This window comes from Mesoplodon densirostris, chromosome 12 (genome assembly GCF_025265405.1).
Source record: "Mesoplodon densirostris isolate mMesDen1 chromosome 12, mMesDen1 primary haplotype, whole genome shotgun sequence".
Classification (NCBI taxonomy): Eukaryota; Metazoa; Chordata; class Mammalia; order Artiodactyla; family Ziphiidae; genus Mesoplodon; species Mesoplodon densirostris.
The window spans coordinates 21,110,013-21,126,557 of record NC_082672.1 but is presented as its reverse complement, the minus strand read 5'-3'; the positions used below and the strand labels follow the sequence as shown (position 1 = coordinate 21,126,557).

At 39.7% G+C, this 16,545-nt stretch overlaps 1 protein-coding gene across 5 annotated transcripts in view; it reads left to right on the top strand.

Annotated features, from left to right (window-relative positions):
• UTRN (utrophin) overlaps window positions 1-16,545 on the top strand; it is a 533,820-nt gene that overhangs the window by 109,072 nt on the left and 408,203 nt on the right. For all 5 annotated transcript variants that reach the window (XM_060114636.1, XM_060114635.1, XM_060114639.1 and 2 more), the window contains one exon: window positions 2,722-2,783. In XM_060114636.1, the coding sequence (XP_059970619.1) occupies window positions 2,722-2,783 (62 nt within the window). The remainder of the gene's footprint in view (window positions 1-2,721; window positions 2,784-16,545) is intronic.

Genomic DNA, 16,545 nt, shown 5'->3' with positions numbered 1-16,545 from the left:
AGTGTTCAGATTTGTTACATTTAAAAAATCTCGTAATTGAAAAGCTGCAGGCTAATTCTTGTCTTTTACTGAATTCCTGTCTGGTAGAAGATAGGAGGGGAGTGTGTGTGTGTGTGTGTGTGTCTGAAAAAAGGGAAATGTGAACTAAAGGCTTATTGAGATATAAATCCCTTTTCCCCCCTTTAACTGTACCAGGAAAATGAATAATGCAGAGTGTTTATATATTTTGGAGTACTTTTGAAAAGTTTGAATGCAAGACAATTTATCTTTTACAAGCCAACACTTTATTTCATATCATTTACTTAGACTCATATTCAGACTTTGACCCTAAGATAAAGACTATCATAGAAACATTACCTTTTAATTTTTTTTTTTTGGCGGTACGCGTGCCTCTCACCGTTGTGGCCTCTCCCGTTGCGGAGCACAGGCTCTGGACACGCAGGCTCAGCGGCCATGGCTCACGGGCCCAGCTGCTCCGCGGCATGTGGGATCTTCCCAGACCAGGGCACGAACCCGTGTCCCCTGTTTCGGCAGGCAGACTCTCAACCACTGCGGCACCAGGGAAGCCCTACCTTTTAATTTTTATAAACATCTCTGTATCATGGGAACCTATTTTTAAAATTTGATCTCATTCTATATGTGATAAAATTGAAGGTTCTTAGTTATCATTTGCTAAGGTGACAGGTACTCATTTCTTGGTTCACACTATCTCTACAGAGGAACCCAGTATTAGATATTTTAATATGTTTTTGAAAATAAGAAGGTTGAATGCTTGGAGAAGAGGTTAAGAAAAAATAAAATGCAGAAATGTAGAAAAATAAATATAAAATGTAACATAAAATTTATTTTTCAAAATTTCCCCCATTTTATGGTAAACAGTAAAGTGTATGAATTTTACAGAATTAAGAGATTTTAATATTTATGACCTTTATATATATTTTTGTTCATAGCAAAATTATTGGAGTTTCCAAGTGCTCTGAACACTGATATTTAATATTAAATTCATATTGGTGGGGCTACTGTAGCACTCTGCAGGTTGATGTGTCTTCCTGCTGTATATACTGCATATAATCTCAGCTCTGTCTCCCTCGGGTGTGACGGTCAAGGCCGAGACATTCAGAGTGTGTCAACAAATCCTCTTGGTTAATAAATGGCTTATATGTGGCATTGATCAGAGGGTAGAAAGCCTGAAATCGAGGCTGATGCTGACTGTCTTGTCCTTTCTGGAAGGAAGGCCACCTCTTAGCACAATTAGCAACATGCATTTCTTAGAGAGCTGTTTTGGTTTTCATCCACTTGCCCCCTTTGTGTCTCAGAGTCGGTCTCCAGTTACCTTTATGGATCTGTAGAAGTGCACTCTTTTCTGACGCTGCTGCTATACTTATTCCAGGAGGGACCTTTTAATTACAAACTCTCCTTCCAGAACAGAGTCAGGCCCCAAAATACCACTAACTTAGTGAAGTAGTGGGTCAACGTCAAATTATGCTATTTGGGATGCGTGAGGAGGTCTGGGTTGAAGGCAGCCCTTTGAAACTGATGCGTTGAGGGCAGAGCACACTCGAGCCTTCTCTCTTATTATTTTGCTGTTATCACGTGGGAAGCAGCTTGGCAGTAGGCACGGTCGTGGAACAAGCAGTGTGTATATATACAGGCAGAACCACAGCTTTCTGCGCCCTTCCAAATATTCCTTACGCAGCTTTCAGAACTACTTGGGGACTGTTAACGTGCTGCTTTGTAGGATTTAAGCCAACAATGACTCTGCTAGTTTTAACAGAGAACTGGGGAGCCGTTGAAGAGGATATGATTAGAAGTGACAGAAAGGGTAATATGGATATTTATCTGCCTTGTTCACACATATACTATAATAATAATTATAACTAGAACGACAACAAAGCTCAATGCCAGCTCTTTCCCAAGTGTTTTCCACTTATATCCGCAAATCCTCGCAATGCCCTTGTAAGCATTACTTATTCCCATTTTACGTGGCTTCCTTATGCCTAACTCTGCCCATCTCCAAGAAGTTCAGGATGCTTTCCTTTTTTAAGGTCAGTTTTTATCTGTGTGGCCTGGAAAATGAATTTGTAATCCAGACCAAAGTTGGTCATTTTTTTAAAAAAAACTACTCTGATTTCTCTGCTTGTAAAATGTGTAGATTGCTTTTATAGATCGTTGAAACTTTGTCCTGTCAGTCTTACTACAGGAAAACAGGTTATGGAATTGGCTATAAACCTTATAGTAGTGTTTGTTTCGGAGGGTGTAGGACTTGTATGAAAAGGAGGGAAATCACGAGTTTCTTAGTTTTTAAAGGATAGCTTTGATTTTTGTGTTGAATGTTCTACAACATTTTTATCATGCTGAAACTGCACTTAAACAAAATGCAACAGAAAGTATTGCGTATAATACTTTGAAACTAAAGTCCTGATTCTTTCCTCACGAATGTGGGTTTAATGGCCGGTGGTGATATGCCGAGGTGTGGAGTGAGAAGGCCAGCTTCCTGGGAAGGTGCCCGGGTCTCCCTCTGCTACAGGCGTTCGTTAGCAGGCTCCGTACATGCTGACCTCGTCAGCCATCCCTTCTTCATTAGCTGTGGATCACTGTGCCTCATGAACTCTACTAATAGACCATTTAAAACTCTCCAAGATGGAGATAATCTTATTTAGCACCCTGAGTAAAGGTACAAACTCTCATACGTTTCCCTCTCTCTCCTTTTCCCTCCCACAGATGAACACAATGACGTGCAGAAGAAAACTTTTACCAAATGGATAAATGCTCGATTTTCAAAGGTAACAGAGTATTTCAAAAACTTTGATGATTCAGATGTCTCATTCTGGTTGATGGAGTTTGGTTGGAGGTGCAGTGAGTTTTCCCCATGAAATATGACCAGACAGAAATCTTCTGAGTATGCAGATACATTCATTTTTCCTTTATTCTCTCTATAATATGTTTAAATGGAAATTCTGGTGTAAACAGTTCATGGTACAAACATTCATGGTGTGAACAGCTCTTTATTTTTACCTACCATTCTCTAGATACCAAGGTGACAGTGTGCTGCTTTGGACTCTGTGAATTCTTGGTACATTTAGGAAATAATATCTCATTGGGGAAATTTTGTGTTAACTTAGCTAAAAAGATGATGATTTCATTTTTTGCCTGGTTAAAAGCAAGTTGGTATCATTCAGGTGGCCTTTCTACCTCATGTAGAAATGTTTAGGGATTGTCATACTCATGGTTATGGCTCATAATGCTTAGCTGCCCTGTGTTTCTTTTTTTGTGAACTTCCTCACTTACTTCCCCCAAATCTGTTCTATCTCAGCATTTCTAACCCACCTGGAACATAATCAATGTTTTGATCAGTATTTTTTAGGGACAGAGCATCCTGAAGAGAGAAATTGATAGTGCTATTTTTAAACTTGTTCTAATATAATTATCCACTGGTTATTGGAGTTGGAATTCTGTCCTCTAAATCTGAGATGGGAGGAGAATTTTCAGGTTAATGGATTATAGGACTACACTATAGCAAGATAAAATAAAGAGAGACCTGTTATGGGGCTTTAAGTTCAAAAATTTCATATTTTTCTATTTGAGAAGGTTGCAAAGGCCAGGAAAATAAACATTGGTATTTCTTTGAGGCAAAATGAGAATGTTTTAGGATTGCTTTGAGTAACAGTGCAGTTTAAAATTTGTTCCACATCCCACTATTTACAATTGGTTATCTGATTGCAATGTATTTTTAGGTTTTGCAAGTTTTTGTTGAGGGCTATTTTATCTTGCTTCTGAGAATGTAAGGAATGTGAAAACTGCCTGGCTTTGACAGAGGGTCAAGCAGAAGAATTACTCTCTTAATTGGTGGTTTTATGTGTAGGATTATTCCAAAGCAGACATAGGTGTTTTTTGGTAAATTTTTATTTGTTTTGTTCAAGAGGCACAGGTAACATCTGGTTGCTTTAGATTCAACATTATTCAAAACTTTTGAAGTATCTATCTTCGTGTGACCAGATTCTGGGCAACATAATTTTAGGAACTAAAAGGGTCTGGATATGAGATATTTTATCCCAAGGGTTTCATGAGTGCTCAGTTGTGTAAGATTATCCATCCTGACTATTACTGAGGATAATATGGTCATTTTCTAGATAGAGCAAGTTAAGCAGACCTAGTTTTTAGAGCTTATTTGAGTCACTGGGGAAGAATTACCTTAAAACTGATTTTGAAGACCGATTTGAAAGCTTCATAGTCTTGGTAGACCTACATTTAGGGAGCATTTGAAACTAGGTGAATTACTTTTGTTCCTCTTCTATGAGACTAGAGAGAGGTAGACAGTATGATAAGACACAAAAAGGGGGAAAGTAGGAGAATAGAGGTTTTTAGACAATTGAGATTTTAGACAATTGAGAAAGAATAATTGAAAATGTTTAACCTTATCATTATTGCCACGAATTTGGCTCAGACAAGACATTACCTGGACAGCACGTGATAGACTTTTGAACTGGGGCAGCGCCCAGCAGATCCACGTCATTTCCAGGTCCACAGCCATTATTGATACATTGCAAAGTTAGAACCTTGAACTCAGTGCTGCCCAAGTACTCCTTCACTCTGAGCTTTAAAAATATCCTCACTGCAGTTACTGTCCTGTGACTTCTTTTCCACTGAACTGTTCTCAGTATCTGTTGACCATTTGGGTCATGTACCCAACCGAATTCTTTCAAGAAGTATCTCAGTATTTGTCACGGGTCATTGATATCTTTAAAAAGACCTGAACACAAAGTCCAGTAGTACTAGAATAGTTTATTTAGTGAACTTGATATTTAAATTTATACATTTACAATGTATGTGTTATTTTGTAGTATTAAATGAGGTCTTTAAGTCCCATGTAAATTCTTTGCCCCAGGAAGCTTGTAATTATTACCAAGACAGTGAAAAGACCAGGTAATGTTATCATTTTTAGTAACAGGTCCAGTTATGTAAACTGACATGGAAGCTAAAAGCTTGTTGTTGTTTTTCAATACCAATTTTTTTAAGGCCACTATTAAAAGCTTGTTTTGTTTGGAGAAAAATGTCAAAGTAGAGCTGACCCTGGAAACATTTCCTTTCAGATCACTTCTAGTAAGAAATCAAAGTCTAGAAGGAAATTAGGATGGGTCTAGAACACATTTATCAAAGGAATTATGACTATTTGGATATATAAAAAAAGGAGAGCCCATAGCAGTCACACTAAACTTCAGCCACTTTTTTTCCTTTCCTCTGACTGTTTTAATTCCATAAGTCTGGCTATTTCCATGCTGCTGACTGGGAAAGGGAATAATAGTTCTAAAACCGAGAGATTTCCATAAACTCCCCACAGACTTTTGCTGAGTTGGGATAAGGTTGTATTTGGGCACGGTGTCACTAAGTAATCCAGAGGCTAGCAAGAGAAAAAAAAATCCTATTGAGGGGAACAGATTTTATTTCATTTCTTTTTTATCCATGGCCTTTGGTATATTGTGGTGGACTTTAAAATATAATTATTGACTGAGTCCGCTTCTTCTGTGCAGTATGAGTCCCTCTACAGAGCAATAGTGCCCCTGTGCTGAGAAATCCAAACAGCCCCTGATGGCATCTTCTGCCATTTAGGAATTTGTTTTAAATTCCTCCCCTGGACATCTCCTTCTTGAGGCACACCCCCACCCCCCTGCCCCCAGCCAAAGTCTCAAATGCCAAATCTTATTGATTCTAGAACCATATACATTCAACATTAACATTGTCCATTTTTCTCCATCTTTTCTGACACCCCCCTTTGCCAAGTCTTTATTATCTGAGTTAGGAATAATTGCGAAAGACTCTACAATGAGCAGAAAAATTAGTGGGAGTCCTGTCAGCTCAGCCATCTGGGTTATCTGCTTTCCATCATCTTTGAGCTACTGTACAACTCAGTGAGTTGTAGAAAACAGATAGTAACGCAAATGATTCTTATCCATAAAAATGCAAAGTAGCTGGAATGCAATTGATTATTTCCCCTTGGATAGATTTGTTTTTGCATCTGTTGTAAATTTATTTCAACTTTCCTTTATTGCATACAAACATGTGGTTTTTTGAATTTTTCTTTGAACCTGTTGTAACACTCTACTGGTTCCCCGATTACTTAATGAGTTGAAGTCTTTAACATGCTTTAATATTACATTTGTATGAGAATCATGACTTTATCGTTTTTCGAAAATTATTCCTGAACAAGGGGGACACTGTCATAATCTAATACTGGTTCTTCCTTTCCATGGTTCACCTGAACCTTGGAACCTTCCTTCCATTTTTGACAGAATAGCTGGAGTGTACCTTAAAGTGTAAGTCTAAATGCCTCTTTTCTCTTCAGTAAAATCTTTCAATGGCTGCCCCTTGTTCTTATTTGGCTTTTAAGACCCTAAGTAGTTGCCCCCTCCAATCTACTCCTAATTTCACTTCACTTTAGCTCCTCATTATACTCCGGCCACCGCAGTGGGCCTTCTCATGGCTTTTACACATGCTCCTTCCTCCAACTTTTTGGGGCAACTCCTACTCCTCCTCAATGCCTGAGCTTAAATGTCACTTTCCCAAGGACACTTTTTCTGAGCTCCCAGACTAGGGTAGATATGCTCTATATTGTTTTTTTTTGTTTTTTTTTTTTTTTTTTTTTTTTTTTTTGCGGTACGCGGGCCTCTCACTGTTGTGGCCTCTCCTATTGTGAAGCACAGGCTCTGGACGCGCAGGCTCAGCGGCCATGGCTCACGGGCCCAGCCACTGCGCGGCATGTGGGATCTTCCCGGACCGAGGCACGAACCCGCGTCCCCTGCATCGGCAGGCAGACCCCCAACCACTGCGCCACCAGGGAAGCCCGATGCTCTATATTCTTAAAGTGTTAGCTTTTGAAGCACTTATCATAATTGTCTTTTAAATAATTGCATCTCAAAATATTTGTCTCTCCTTTCCTAGACAGTGGTATGCTCCATGGGTGCAGGGCTTCTGGCATTTAGTAAGCACCCAGTGAGTGTTTGTAGGCTTACTAAATAAATGAATGGCAGTGACAGAAACATACATTTAAATACCTAATACTGTATATATCCATAGACTGGTTGGAAGTGGTTGTATTGGAATTAGATGGGAGTAGAGTGTGGCATTGAGTGCAAAATGGCATAAATTGTGTTATTTCATGGAAACAAATGCATCGGGGCTTTTGCTCCATTTATTCACAAAAACAAATCCAGCTATGCAAAATTTCTGCATTTACATGGTTTCTTGGAGATGGGCTGGAGAGATTGTTAAATCATCATTTGGATTTAATACATATGATTCTCTTATTGATGGGATAGGATTCTTCGAATAGGATCCATGTACTAAATTCATGGTGATGAAAAATGAGATTTAAAACTTAAAATCAGCTCAATTCATTCCTTGATAAGGGATTTGGCAAACAGCTTGAGAATACTGAATAATATTTTGATAGCTAAGATAGCATTCACTATAAATGTATATTCTTTTTTTTGCTGCAAGTCCTTGTTACTATGTCACAGAATACACACCACTTTGGAGTCTGGGTATCCTGAGAAGTAACACAGTGTAGGATAACTTATGATTGTTGGGTTTTGAGAAGTTATGAAGAGCTCGGGAGAAAATGATTATCTAAAGGAGATGAGAATTAGGAAATTAAATACTTATTCCTGGATATGCTGCACATTTATTTGTGACCTTGGGCAAATTACTAGCCAATTTTTTTCAGGTCACTTGATTTTTATTCCTTTAGCTATAAAACACACTTGAGCGTAATAGCTTGCCTCATGTTGCTAAGAAATATTGAGGCATTATTGTGAAACATTATAGGAGATTATAATTACTTCGGAATGCTAAATTAAAACTCTGTCAGGGACTACCCCCTCCCAAACTTGTGGTATCCCTGATCTGTGCTATTCATATATTTTAAACCAGAAGCAGAAAATAGCATTGGCTCATTAAGCCCACTTTATTCCACTGTCTGGTGGGTAAAGGTTGAGGGTTCTGTTCACTCTGATTCTAAGAGCCTCATTTGTTAGTGAGCTGTTTTCCCAAGGGAGACAGCGAAGGCCTCACTGTCCCAGTGTTGGGAAATTTGTTCTGACTTTGAGCCTGCATTTTCTCTGGCTGACTTGCAGAGCTGCTCATCTGTCAGAGCAGAGACGTACAAATTGCAGAAGCACTTTTCTCAGTTTGCTGAGGTGGTTCTCAAAGGAAGTTTGAAAATAAAGGTTAGGTAGAGAACAGGCCAACTTAAAAATGCTGAACTTCACTTTGGGCAGATTTCTGCTTTTTCTTTTTCGAAGACAAAGATGAGCCAAGTTTTCATTTAGTTACTATTGCACACTTGAACTTTAAATTGATAGGACTTAAGAGGGGAAATCCGTGAAGCATTTTTTACAGGTTTCAGTGTGAAGAGCGATTCCAGTGTGTTCCATTTGAGACAGTGGGACATTGCTTTCAGTGTCCGATTGTTTGCAACTTTGTTCACGTGGGAAGTGGTTGGCCACAAAAATAGACGTGGGAAAGGATGTGTAGGTGGGTGCAACAAAAGCAGTCTGTAGATGTTTAGTCCTCTTTTTCGTATCGTGAAGGAGACTGTACAGGCTTCCTTGTGTGATGATAAATAACATCTATAGTAGAGATTTGAGCTGGAGTTACACACTGGGTCTACTATTGATTTATTTTCATGAATATGTGTATGGCGACTCAACTCATTGTTTTAGGGGACCATAAATATTCAAGTGGTTCCTTAAGTTTCAATTTATGTCTGTTCAGCAATACCCCTAAAGCAAACAATAAAATGCACTTCATATTCCTAAACAGCTTCCAGACATGTTTTAGCTATATTATGTAAATATGTTTGGGTTTTTTTTTTGCTGTTGTTTGTTTTCATTCAGTTTGATTGTTTTGCTTCCAAACACTATACTTGTAGAGTGACTTTCACTTAGTTACTGTGGTTAAAGAAACTATACCTAAATATTATTTAACATGCTGTGTTTGTACATATTGAGGACTTAATAAATGATTTTGATTGAGCCTATTAGTATTTGTAATCATTAAAACAAATTTGGAAATTTGGTAGTATATCCTGTGTCTTTGTAATTGATGATCAATTTTGGTATTGATCTGCTGAGAAGAAATTCCTTTTCACCCTTCACCTAGAGAGGGGAGAGCAGGGCCACCCACGCCTGGCGGCCAGGGGCAGGGCCACTTGCACACTCCATGGGCAAGTAACCAGGCGAGGTCTGCAGGCTGAATAAACCCCAACTCCATATGCCCATCAGGCAAGGTCTGCAGGCCGACTCAATAAACCATACAGCTCATTCCATATATGTACAACTGGCAAAGCACTGGAAATGTTTGAAGAAAGCAGTTCCTCAAAAGATAGGCTTCCATGGGACCAGGGTGAGGCATTAGTTAGGGCATTGATAATGATAGTGTAAAGGAAAAGAGAACATTTCCTTTGTTTAATAAAGGAGAGGCAGCTGCCTTGTCCCTTCCTTCTCCTTAGGGTGTCTCCTTAAAAACATAATAGGCCCAATTTTTTGGTCAGGAAGTAGATAAACCCATCTCCAACTTTCCAGTGCAAAATAACAAAGACCTCAAAGTTAACTCAAAAGTCTCTCTGGAGGTTGACAGGAGACCAGCACGAGGACCATCCATTTGTCTCCCCAGGAGGTACACACTCATTGTTCTTTATTCTACTTTACTGTATGTTTGTGTGAAATTCTGTCCAGACTTTCTGGTCTTCTACCAACTGCCTGCATGCACCTCATCTGATATGAGTATTCAATAACAAAGTGTTTTCTCTGTTTTCTACGTTGAATAAAGATCTTTTGTGAGAGGATTTTTTATTTCACCAACAGATTATAAAAATAAAAATAACAGGGCTTCCCTGGTGGTGCAGTGGTTGAGAGTCAGCCTGCTGATGCAGGGAACATGGGTTCATGCCCCGGTCCGGGAGGATCCCACATGCCGCGGAGCGGCTGGGCCCGTGAGCCATGGGCGCTGAGCCTGCACGTCCGGAGCCTGTGCTCCGCAACGGGAGAGGCCACAACAGTGAGAGGCCCGCGTACCGCAAAAAAATTAAAAATAAATAAATAAAATAAAATAAAATAAAAATAACAGTGTCAGATAACTCCACTTCCCACCCAGTCTGGCTCCCCTCATGATTAGCCATGCTTGGAGGGTGCCTAACAGTAGCTCTTGGAGCTAAAAGCTTCCTAGTACAGTTGAAAATGGTCCCAGGGTCTCCTAGTCCTCTTTAACAGAAAGAGCTTCTTTCCCCCAAAACCACCACCTCTTCAACAATCCTCTCTTTGTAACTCACTGGCCCACAGTGACCTAGACCTACTCATCCACGCACCAATCAGAGCCCACCTCCGAAGGTGGAGATGGTGGGGTCACATGGGCTGAATGCAAAAGCACAAGGTGGCATTTAAAAACTGTTATCTTTTCACTCTTCTCCATATTATACACAGTTAATAACTTCATTATTTATAGTGGGATTAGGTAAATCACAGGATAGACTCTGTACTATATTTCTTATTTGGTACAAATTTGGCAGAATCAAGCTAGCTCATAAATCCCTTTTGCTGTGCTCCCCATGCTGTTGGTACAGATTTTGTTTACTCTGTTTAGATTCTGAGTGCCACAAAGGTACAGACTGCATTTGTCATCCCTCACTTGTTAGTGTCAGCAGGGCACACCACATAAAGGAGGCCGTCTTCTGAACCCCAAATTTAAGTCCCAGTTCTACTACTGGTTTGTTTGTTGTCTTTACAAAGCATTAACAGTTCACCCTTTTAAGAACTCCAAACTGCACTTCCAAAATTTTGCTTTCTTATTCAATCTTTTATAGATTTTTTTTCCATTACTACTACTGCTGCTGCTGAAAAACTTGACCTACGATGGAAATAATTATGATTTGCGATTATTGAAGAAAGGGGAGAATAATACAGTATTAGATTATTAGATTAGAGCGAGGGTGGAGAGCAGATCACATGGGATCTCTTATTTGGAGTTTGAATTGTATTTCCCCGTGATGGGAGTCCATTAGGTTAAAGCAGAGACATGACATGATGTGATCTGCACCTTAAAATTAGAGTTATTCTGACTCTTATGCAGAAGTAAAGAGGTTGGTTGGCCTGGTATTGGAGACATGGATGCGAGTGGGGCCATTAAGGAGTGGTGGTCACCTTCGGAATGTGTTTTTGGAGGTAGAAATGACAGGGTTGTTATGGATTAGAGATGAGGAATGAGTGAAAGGAGAAGAATCTGGTGTGACTCCTTTGTTTTTTTGGTCTGCACAAGTATAATGACTCCTGGTATTTTGCAATCAATCATTTTCCCTAGTCTGTGGATGGTGGTGTGTGTGTGTGTATGTCCTTTCCACAGAGTTTCTCAGTTCCTCAGAGGACTCACTGTTGACTAATCTTGTATTTCCCCTGTATGTGGTTATGCCCTATGAGAGAGATTACCAGTCATCCTAGGATCCAGTATGCCTGTAGACAAGATTTGTTGATCTGGCACAGTGTTTTAGGACATTACAAATATCAGGAGATTATACACATAAATTCAGATTTCCAGCTCTTTTGAGAAACCAGAAGTCCTACCAACAGTGGGCTGGGATTCTCAAATGGCCGCTGCTGGCTGAAACTGAGCACTGGCTCTTTCAGCCTTTAGGGCTGGCTGATTCACCAGGTGTGATGGGCCCATCAGGTTGGCCACATTCAACTGAACCATCACGTATCCATGACTGTATTTGCAGCCTTTTCCTCCCTCAGACCCCAGCTTATCCCTCCTGCATTGTGATGACAGTTTGCTTCTGTCCTCTGACATTTTCGATTCAGGAGCTTCAGTGTCTCAGCTGTAGGTATTAACGCTGGTCCCTCTTGGAGTCAAAATAGTGTTAGAACTGGTGTTAAGAGAGTTCAAAGAAGTATAGGGGACCAGGGGATGAGAGGAGACAGCCAAAGGGAGTCACCTGTGACATCTGTCATTTGGATTCCTATCGTGTGGCCTTTTTAATTTTTTTTTAAGGTTAAATGCGATGCAAGGCTTATCTGTCTTCCAAGTTCAAGATTATTCATTTGTACTATTTTGTGTTTATTGGAAAACTGTGGAAACCCTTGCTTGTAAATGGGGAGGGTGACCTGAACTTGGCATTTCTGCAGGGCCAGGCACAAAGGAGGTATTCACCAGATATTTGTCCAATTGAATTATTAAACTGTATTCTGTCTGTCAGAGAAGTTTCTGCAAATAAGTCTTTGCAAAGAGTTAAAAATCTAAATAAGACTTTAACTGTCAGGCTGAATCAGGTTTTATTTTTATTAAACCATGACTTCTGACATTTCCCAACTGTTTCCCAGGGTGGATCCTATGTTTAGAGCCTGTGATTCAGAAGTAGCAGAGATGCTTTAAAGCCATGAGCTTGGAAAAAATTTCATTCTGAGTTCATTTAAATGTGGTATATATCTTGTGCCCTCTTTGGGAAGTCATTAAATGTACCTCCTCCGCTGCACCACTGATTAACTGTTTCCTTCCCTATATGTCATGACCCTGTGCCCTCATAATTTTAGTAGCAGCTTAGTGTGGACTTTGAGAACCTGGATTTGGAGTCAGATCTGTGGTATCACATCCTAGTTCTGCCTCTAGCTCATCATGTCACTTCTGTGTCTCAGTTTTCTTACCTTAAAGTTCTATCATAAAGAAACAAAGAATGCATCTACATCTCTGTAAATCTCTTAGAGCATATCTGATACATAGTAAGTCATACTATTATTATGTCTAGGGACATTCCATGTTTGCGTTTTCTGTTTCTGTATGGCCCATGAGCTAAGAATGGTTTTCACATTTTTAGGTGCTTGCAAAAAGTCAAAAAAAGAAGAATATTTCATGACATGTGGACATTATATGAAATTCAGATTTCCACGTCTACAAATCATGTTTTGTTGGAACACAGTCACCATTCCCATCATCTCATCTGTTTATACATTGTCTGGGCTGCTTTCACATCTTGACAACAGGGTTGAGAAGTTTCAATAGAGACCACCTGGCCAGCAAAGCCTAAACTAAGTGCTATCTGGACCTTTACGAAAGACATTTTCTGACCTCCATTGTAAGGCACAAAGCACTGAATCACCATACTTATAGGTGTTACTCTCCTAGGTGGTAGGTGGACTGGGCTCTTTGGTATAGTTTGGTTCTTTCCATCTGCCTATGGGACGTTCCTAAATTGCATTTGTCAGGAATAGGTAGTATTTTGTAGTGATTGGCTATGTGTGTGGGGAGTGTGGGTGTGTGTTTTATATGTAAGTTTTGAACCACAGTTTTAGATTTGTAAGAGCCCTGGTACCTTCCTTCATTGTCCAGTGAAGAGATCCACGGGCTGTATATTCCCTCCTGCAGGTGTACGTGGCTCTTCTGAAGGTACCAGATGGGAGTGCACACCAACCATGCCATCACTGGGGCTGGGGTGGCGGAGTGTTAGGAGAATAGGCACACAGCACAAAACTTATTTCTTACGGATCGCCATCAATATTTATCTGAAATTTGGAAAAAGAATAAAGAAATTGCATTGCTGTTACTGTCGGGTTTTTTTTTAAAAGAATATAAAGGCATTGGTTTCCCTAGTATAAGTGATTGGCTTCTAGAAGGACAGAACTCTGTCTCAGTTACCTTTGTTTCAAGAGAATGCTTCACAAGGAGTCTTTCTCCAGATTTGTTCCTCAGTAAACAAATGAATGACCCGGACAAGAGAGAGGAAAAGAGTGTCTCATGTGGAGAAATTAATGCTGCCTCTTTTTTTTTTTTTGCGGTATGCGGGCCTCTCACTGTTGTGGCCTCTCCCGTTGCAGAGCACAGGCTCCAGACGCGCAGGCTCAGCGGCCATGGCTCACGGGCCCAGCCGCTCCGCGGCATGTGGGATCTTCCCAGACTGGGGCATGAACCCGTGTCCCCTGCATTGGCAGGCGGACTCTCAACCACTGTGCCACCAGGGAAGCCCTAATGCTGCCTCTTAATGAATACCTCCCACTTTACCACTGAGCAGCAGTGGAGCCTAGGGAAGAATCCATTGGGTTTACTGCTGAGTTATGCTTGTCTCACAGTGCATACCTAAAGCACAGGTGTGCTCTTGTATCATCATGTTCATTAGTTTCGAATAGGATATATCCCTACAGATCATCGTATTAGTGAATTCGGGACTTGGAAGATCTTTCTCTGTGAAGTGACACTTACATGCACTCAGGTTCAGAATCTGCTTTTACATTCCTGCCTAAGATGAAGTGCTTCCTTCTTTTATCCATTCTTTCATCTACTGTTGAAATTTTATGGCACTTTTATGACAGGAGGAAACATTACTACTGTAATGATATGATAATGTACTGAATGATAATATCAACCATTTACTGAACATCTGTCATCTTAGTGTTTAACAGATGAGCCAATAGATGTAGAAAGGCCACTTTTCCAGAGTTACACGGCTGGTAGGAGGCTTGTCTACAATGAGGTCATCAGTGGGCGTTCATAACTATTTGTAATATGGACTAATATTTATATTTACTTTATTTTAGTCTATGCTGATTTGTGTTACTTCGTTTCTTTTTTGGAAAATGGATACTGTAGTGGATTTGAGAAGGGTTAAATGCCGCCCAGACATTATTTAGCTGTGCTTGTCATCAGTAATTCCTAAGGTCCTTTCTGTGCCTAGATACCCTTATTTGTTTCTCCCATGAACTTTACTTATGTTGTTGTCTCTTTGCTGTGAGACCAGAGTTGTTCACGTCTTCCTGAAAGGGAATCTGGGTATTTGGTGGCTAGTTGGCTGAAGTGTACTTGGGTGGGTTTTGAGAGGAGGAAGGTAAGAGGTAGCAGATGACCAGGGCTACTTCTGCCCTTTGCTTTTACTGAGAGCGGGTAGGAAATCTTTAATGTGCAAAAAACTTCCCCGCTCTGCCTCTTGAAGTATTGCCTCTGGATCTGGTCTCCTGCATCACTCAAATCTGTTTATCATTGTGATCGATGGAGATAATCCATGTATCTCTGACATCGTCACTGCTCACATAGTGGCAGCTGGAAATAGAAAAGCAGCTTTGTTTCAGATATAAGTAAGTCATAGTTTATTCTTTACTGATTCTAAGGTGAAGACTTTACCATACTTCCTCTCATTTAGAGTACATGAACTGTGGAAAAGCCACATGATAGAAATCACTAGTTTGCTATATATTACACATAATTAAAAATGTAAGAAATCAGGAAGAGAGGAAAAAAGGGAAAATGCCAAGTTTTAGGAAACTTTAGGATGGCTTCCTTCCTTCCCCTCGCCCATTTCAAGCTCAGAGTAAAATTTTGTTTCATATGACTTTATATATATATATATGTTTTAAAGTGAAGAATAAAGAATATACAATAATTATTGGTTATAAACTATCTTTATTATTGACAGGAAGTAAAACTGTTAATCTCTGGGGATTTCATATTAGAAGGGAATTATTTGATTCAACATAATCATACAACATTTATTACACTGTGCTTTATAGCTATCTGGACATTTTCACATAATATTCTTTATTTGATCTTTACAATACCTGTGATTTAGAAAAAGGTAAATAGTAGTAAGTAGCTGATTTAGGTTCACCAGTTAGTTAACGGTCAGACAGATTAAAACTGAGGCGTCCTAATTTTCTGTGCAGTAATTGTCCTTTGCATACAACCGTGATATCACACACAGACAGGCAAGGTCCACCTGTGAATGGGGTAGGATTTTTCTGGCATGGATGCTAGAATATGTTTATCAGGGGAAGTTGATGCTGTTTATTAGTCAGAAGCAAGAGTTTAGAAATTCTATAGGTTTTGTCATTCAAAATACAGGATGGAAACTGGATTTAGACACAGAGCCAAAAGTGTCCTAATCATTAAGAAATTGGGACCTAGAAATACAGACCTAGTGCCTGAGAGCTGAAATTGAAGTGGAGAGCTGAAATTGATGATGATGTGACCTGCTTCCATAATGGAAATACCAAAAGCCATGCTTATACTGTGAATGTAAAGTGCAGAGCTGGAATAAGAATCTGCACACTTTTCTTTGGCCTCTGGAGGCCTCTTTGGCCTCCAGGTGCTGTATGCTCATGTATATTTTTAACACATCTTCTCTCTCAGGAATACAATGGACCCTCGAACAACATGGGGGATTAGGGGTGCTGACTCGGTAGAACTGAAAAGCCATGAATAATTTAGTCAGCTCCCTCCTATCCCAGTTCCACCTCAGCGGTTTCAACCAACCACGAATCATGTAATACTCATGTAATACTCTAGTGTTTACTACTGAAAAAAAATCCATCTGTAAGTGGACCTGCACAGTTCAAACCCATGTTGTTCAAGGGTCAACTGTACATACAAGGCATACTGACATTAATCACAGTTTTATTTGCTCCCTTTCTAAGAAATAATGCAATTTATATCTTTCAGCTCAAAACATTTGTTATAGATTTCAAAGTTTTCCATACAAGGCAAACTTGTATAGTCTGGTGATCATCCAGACTTTTAATT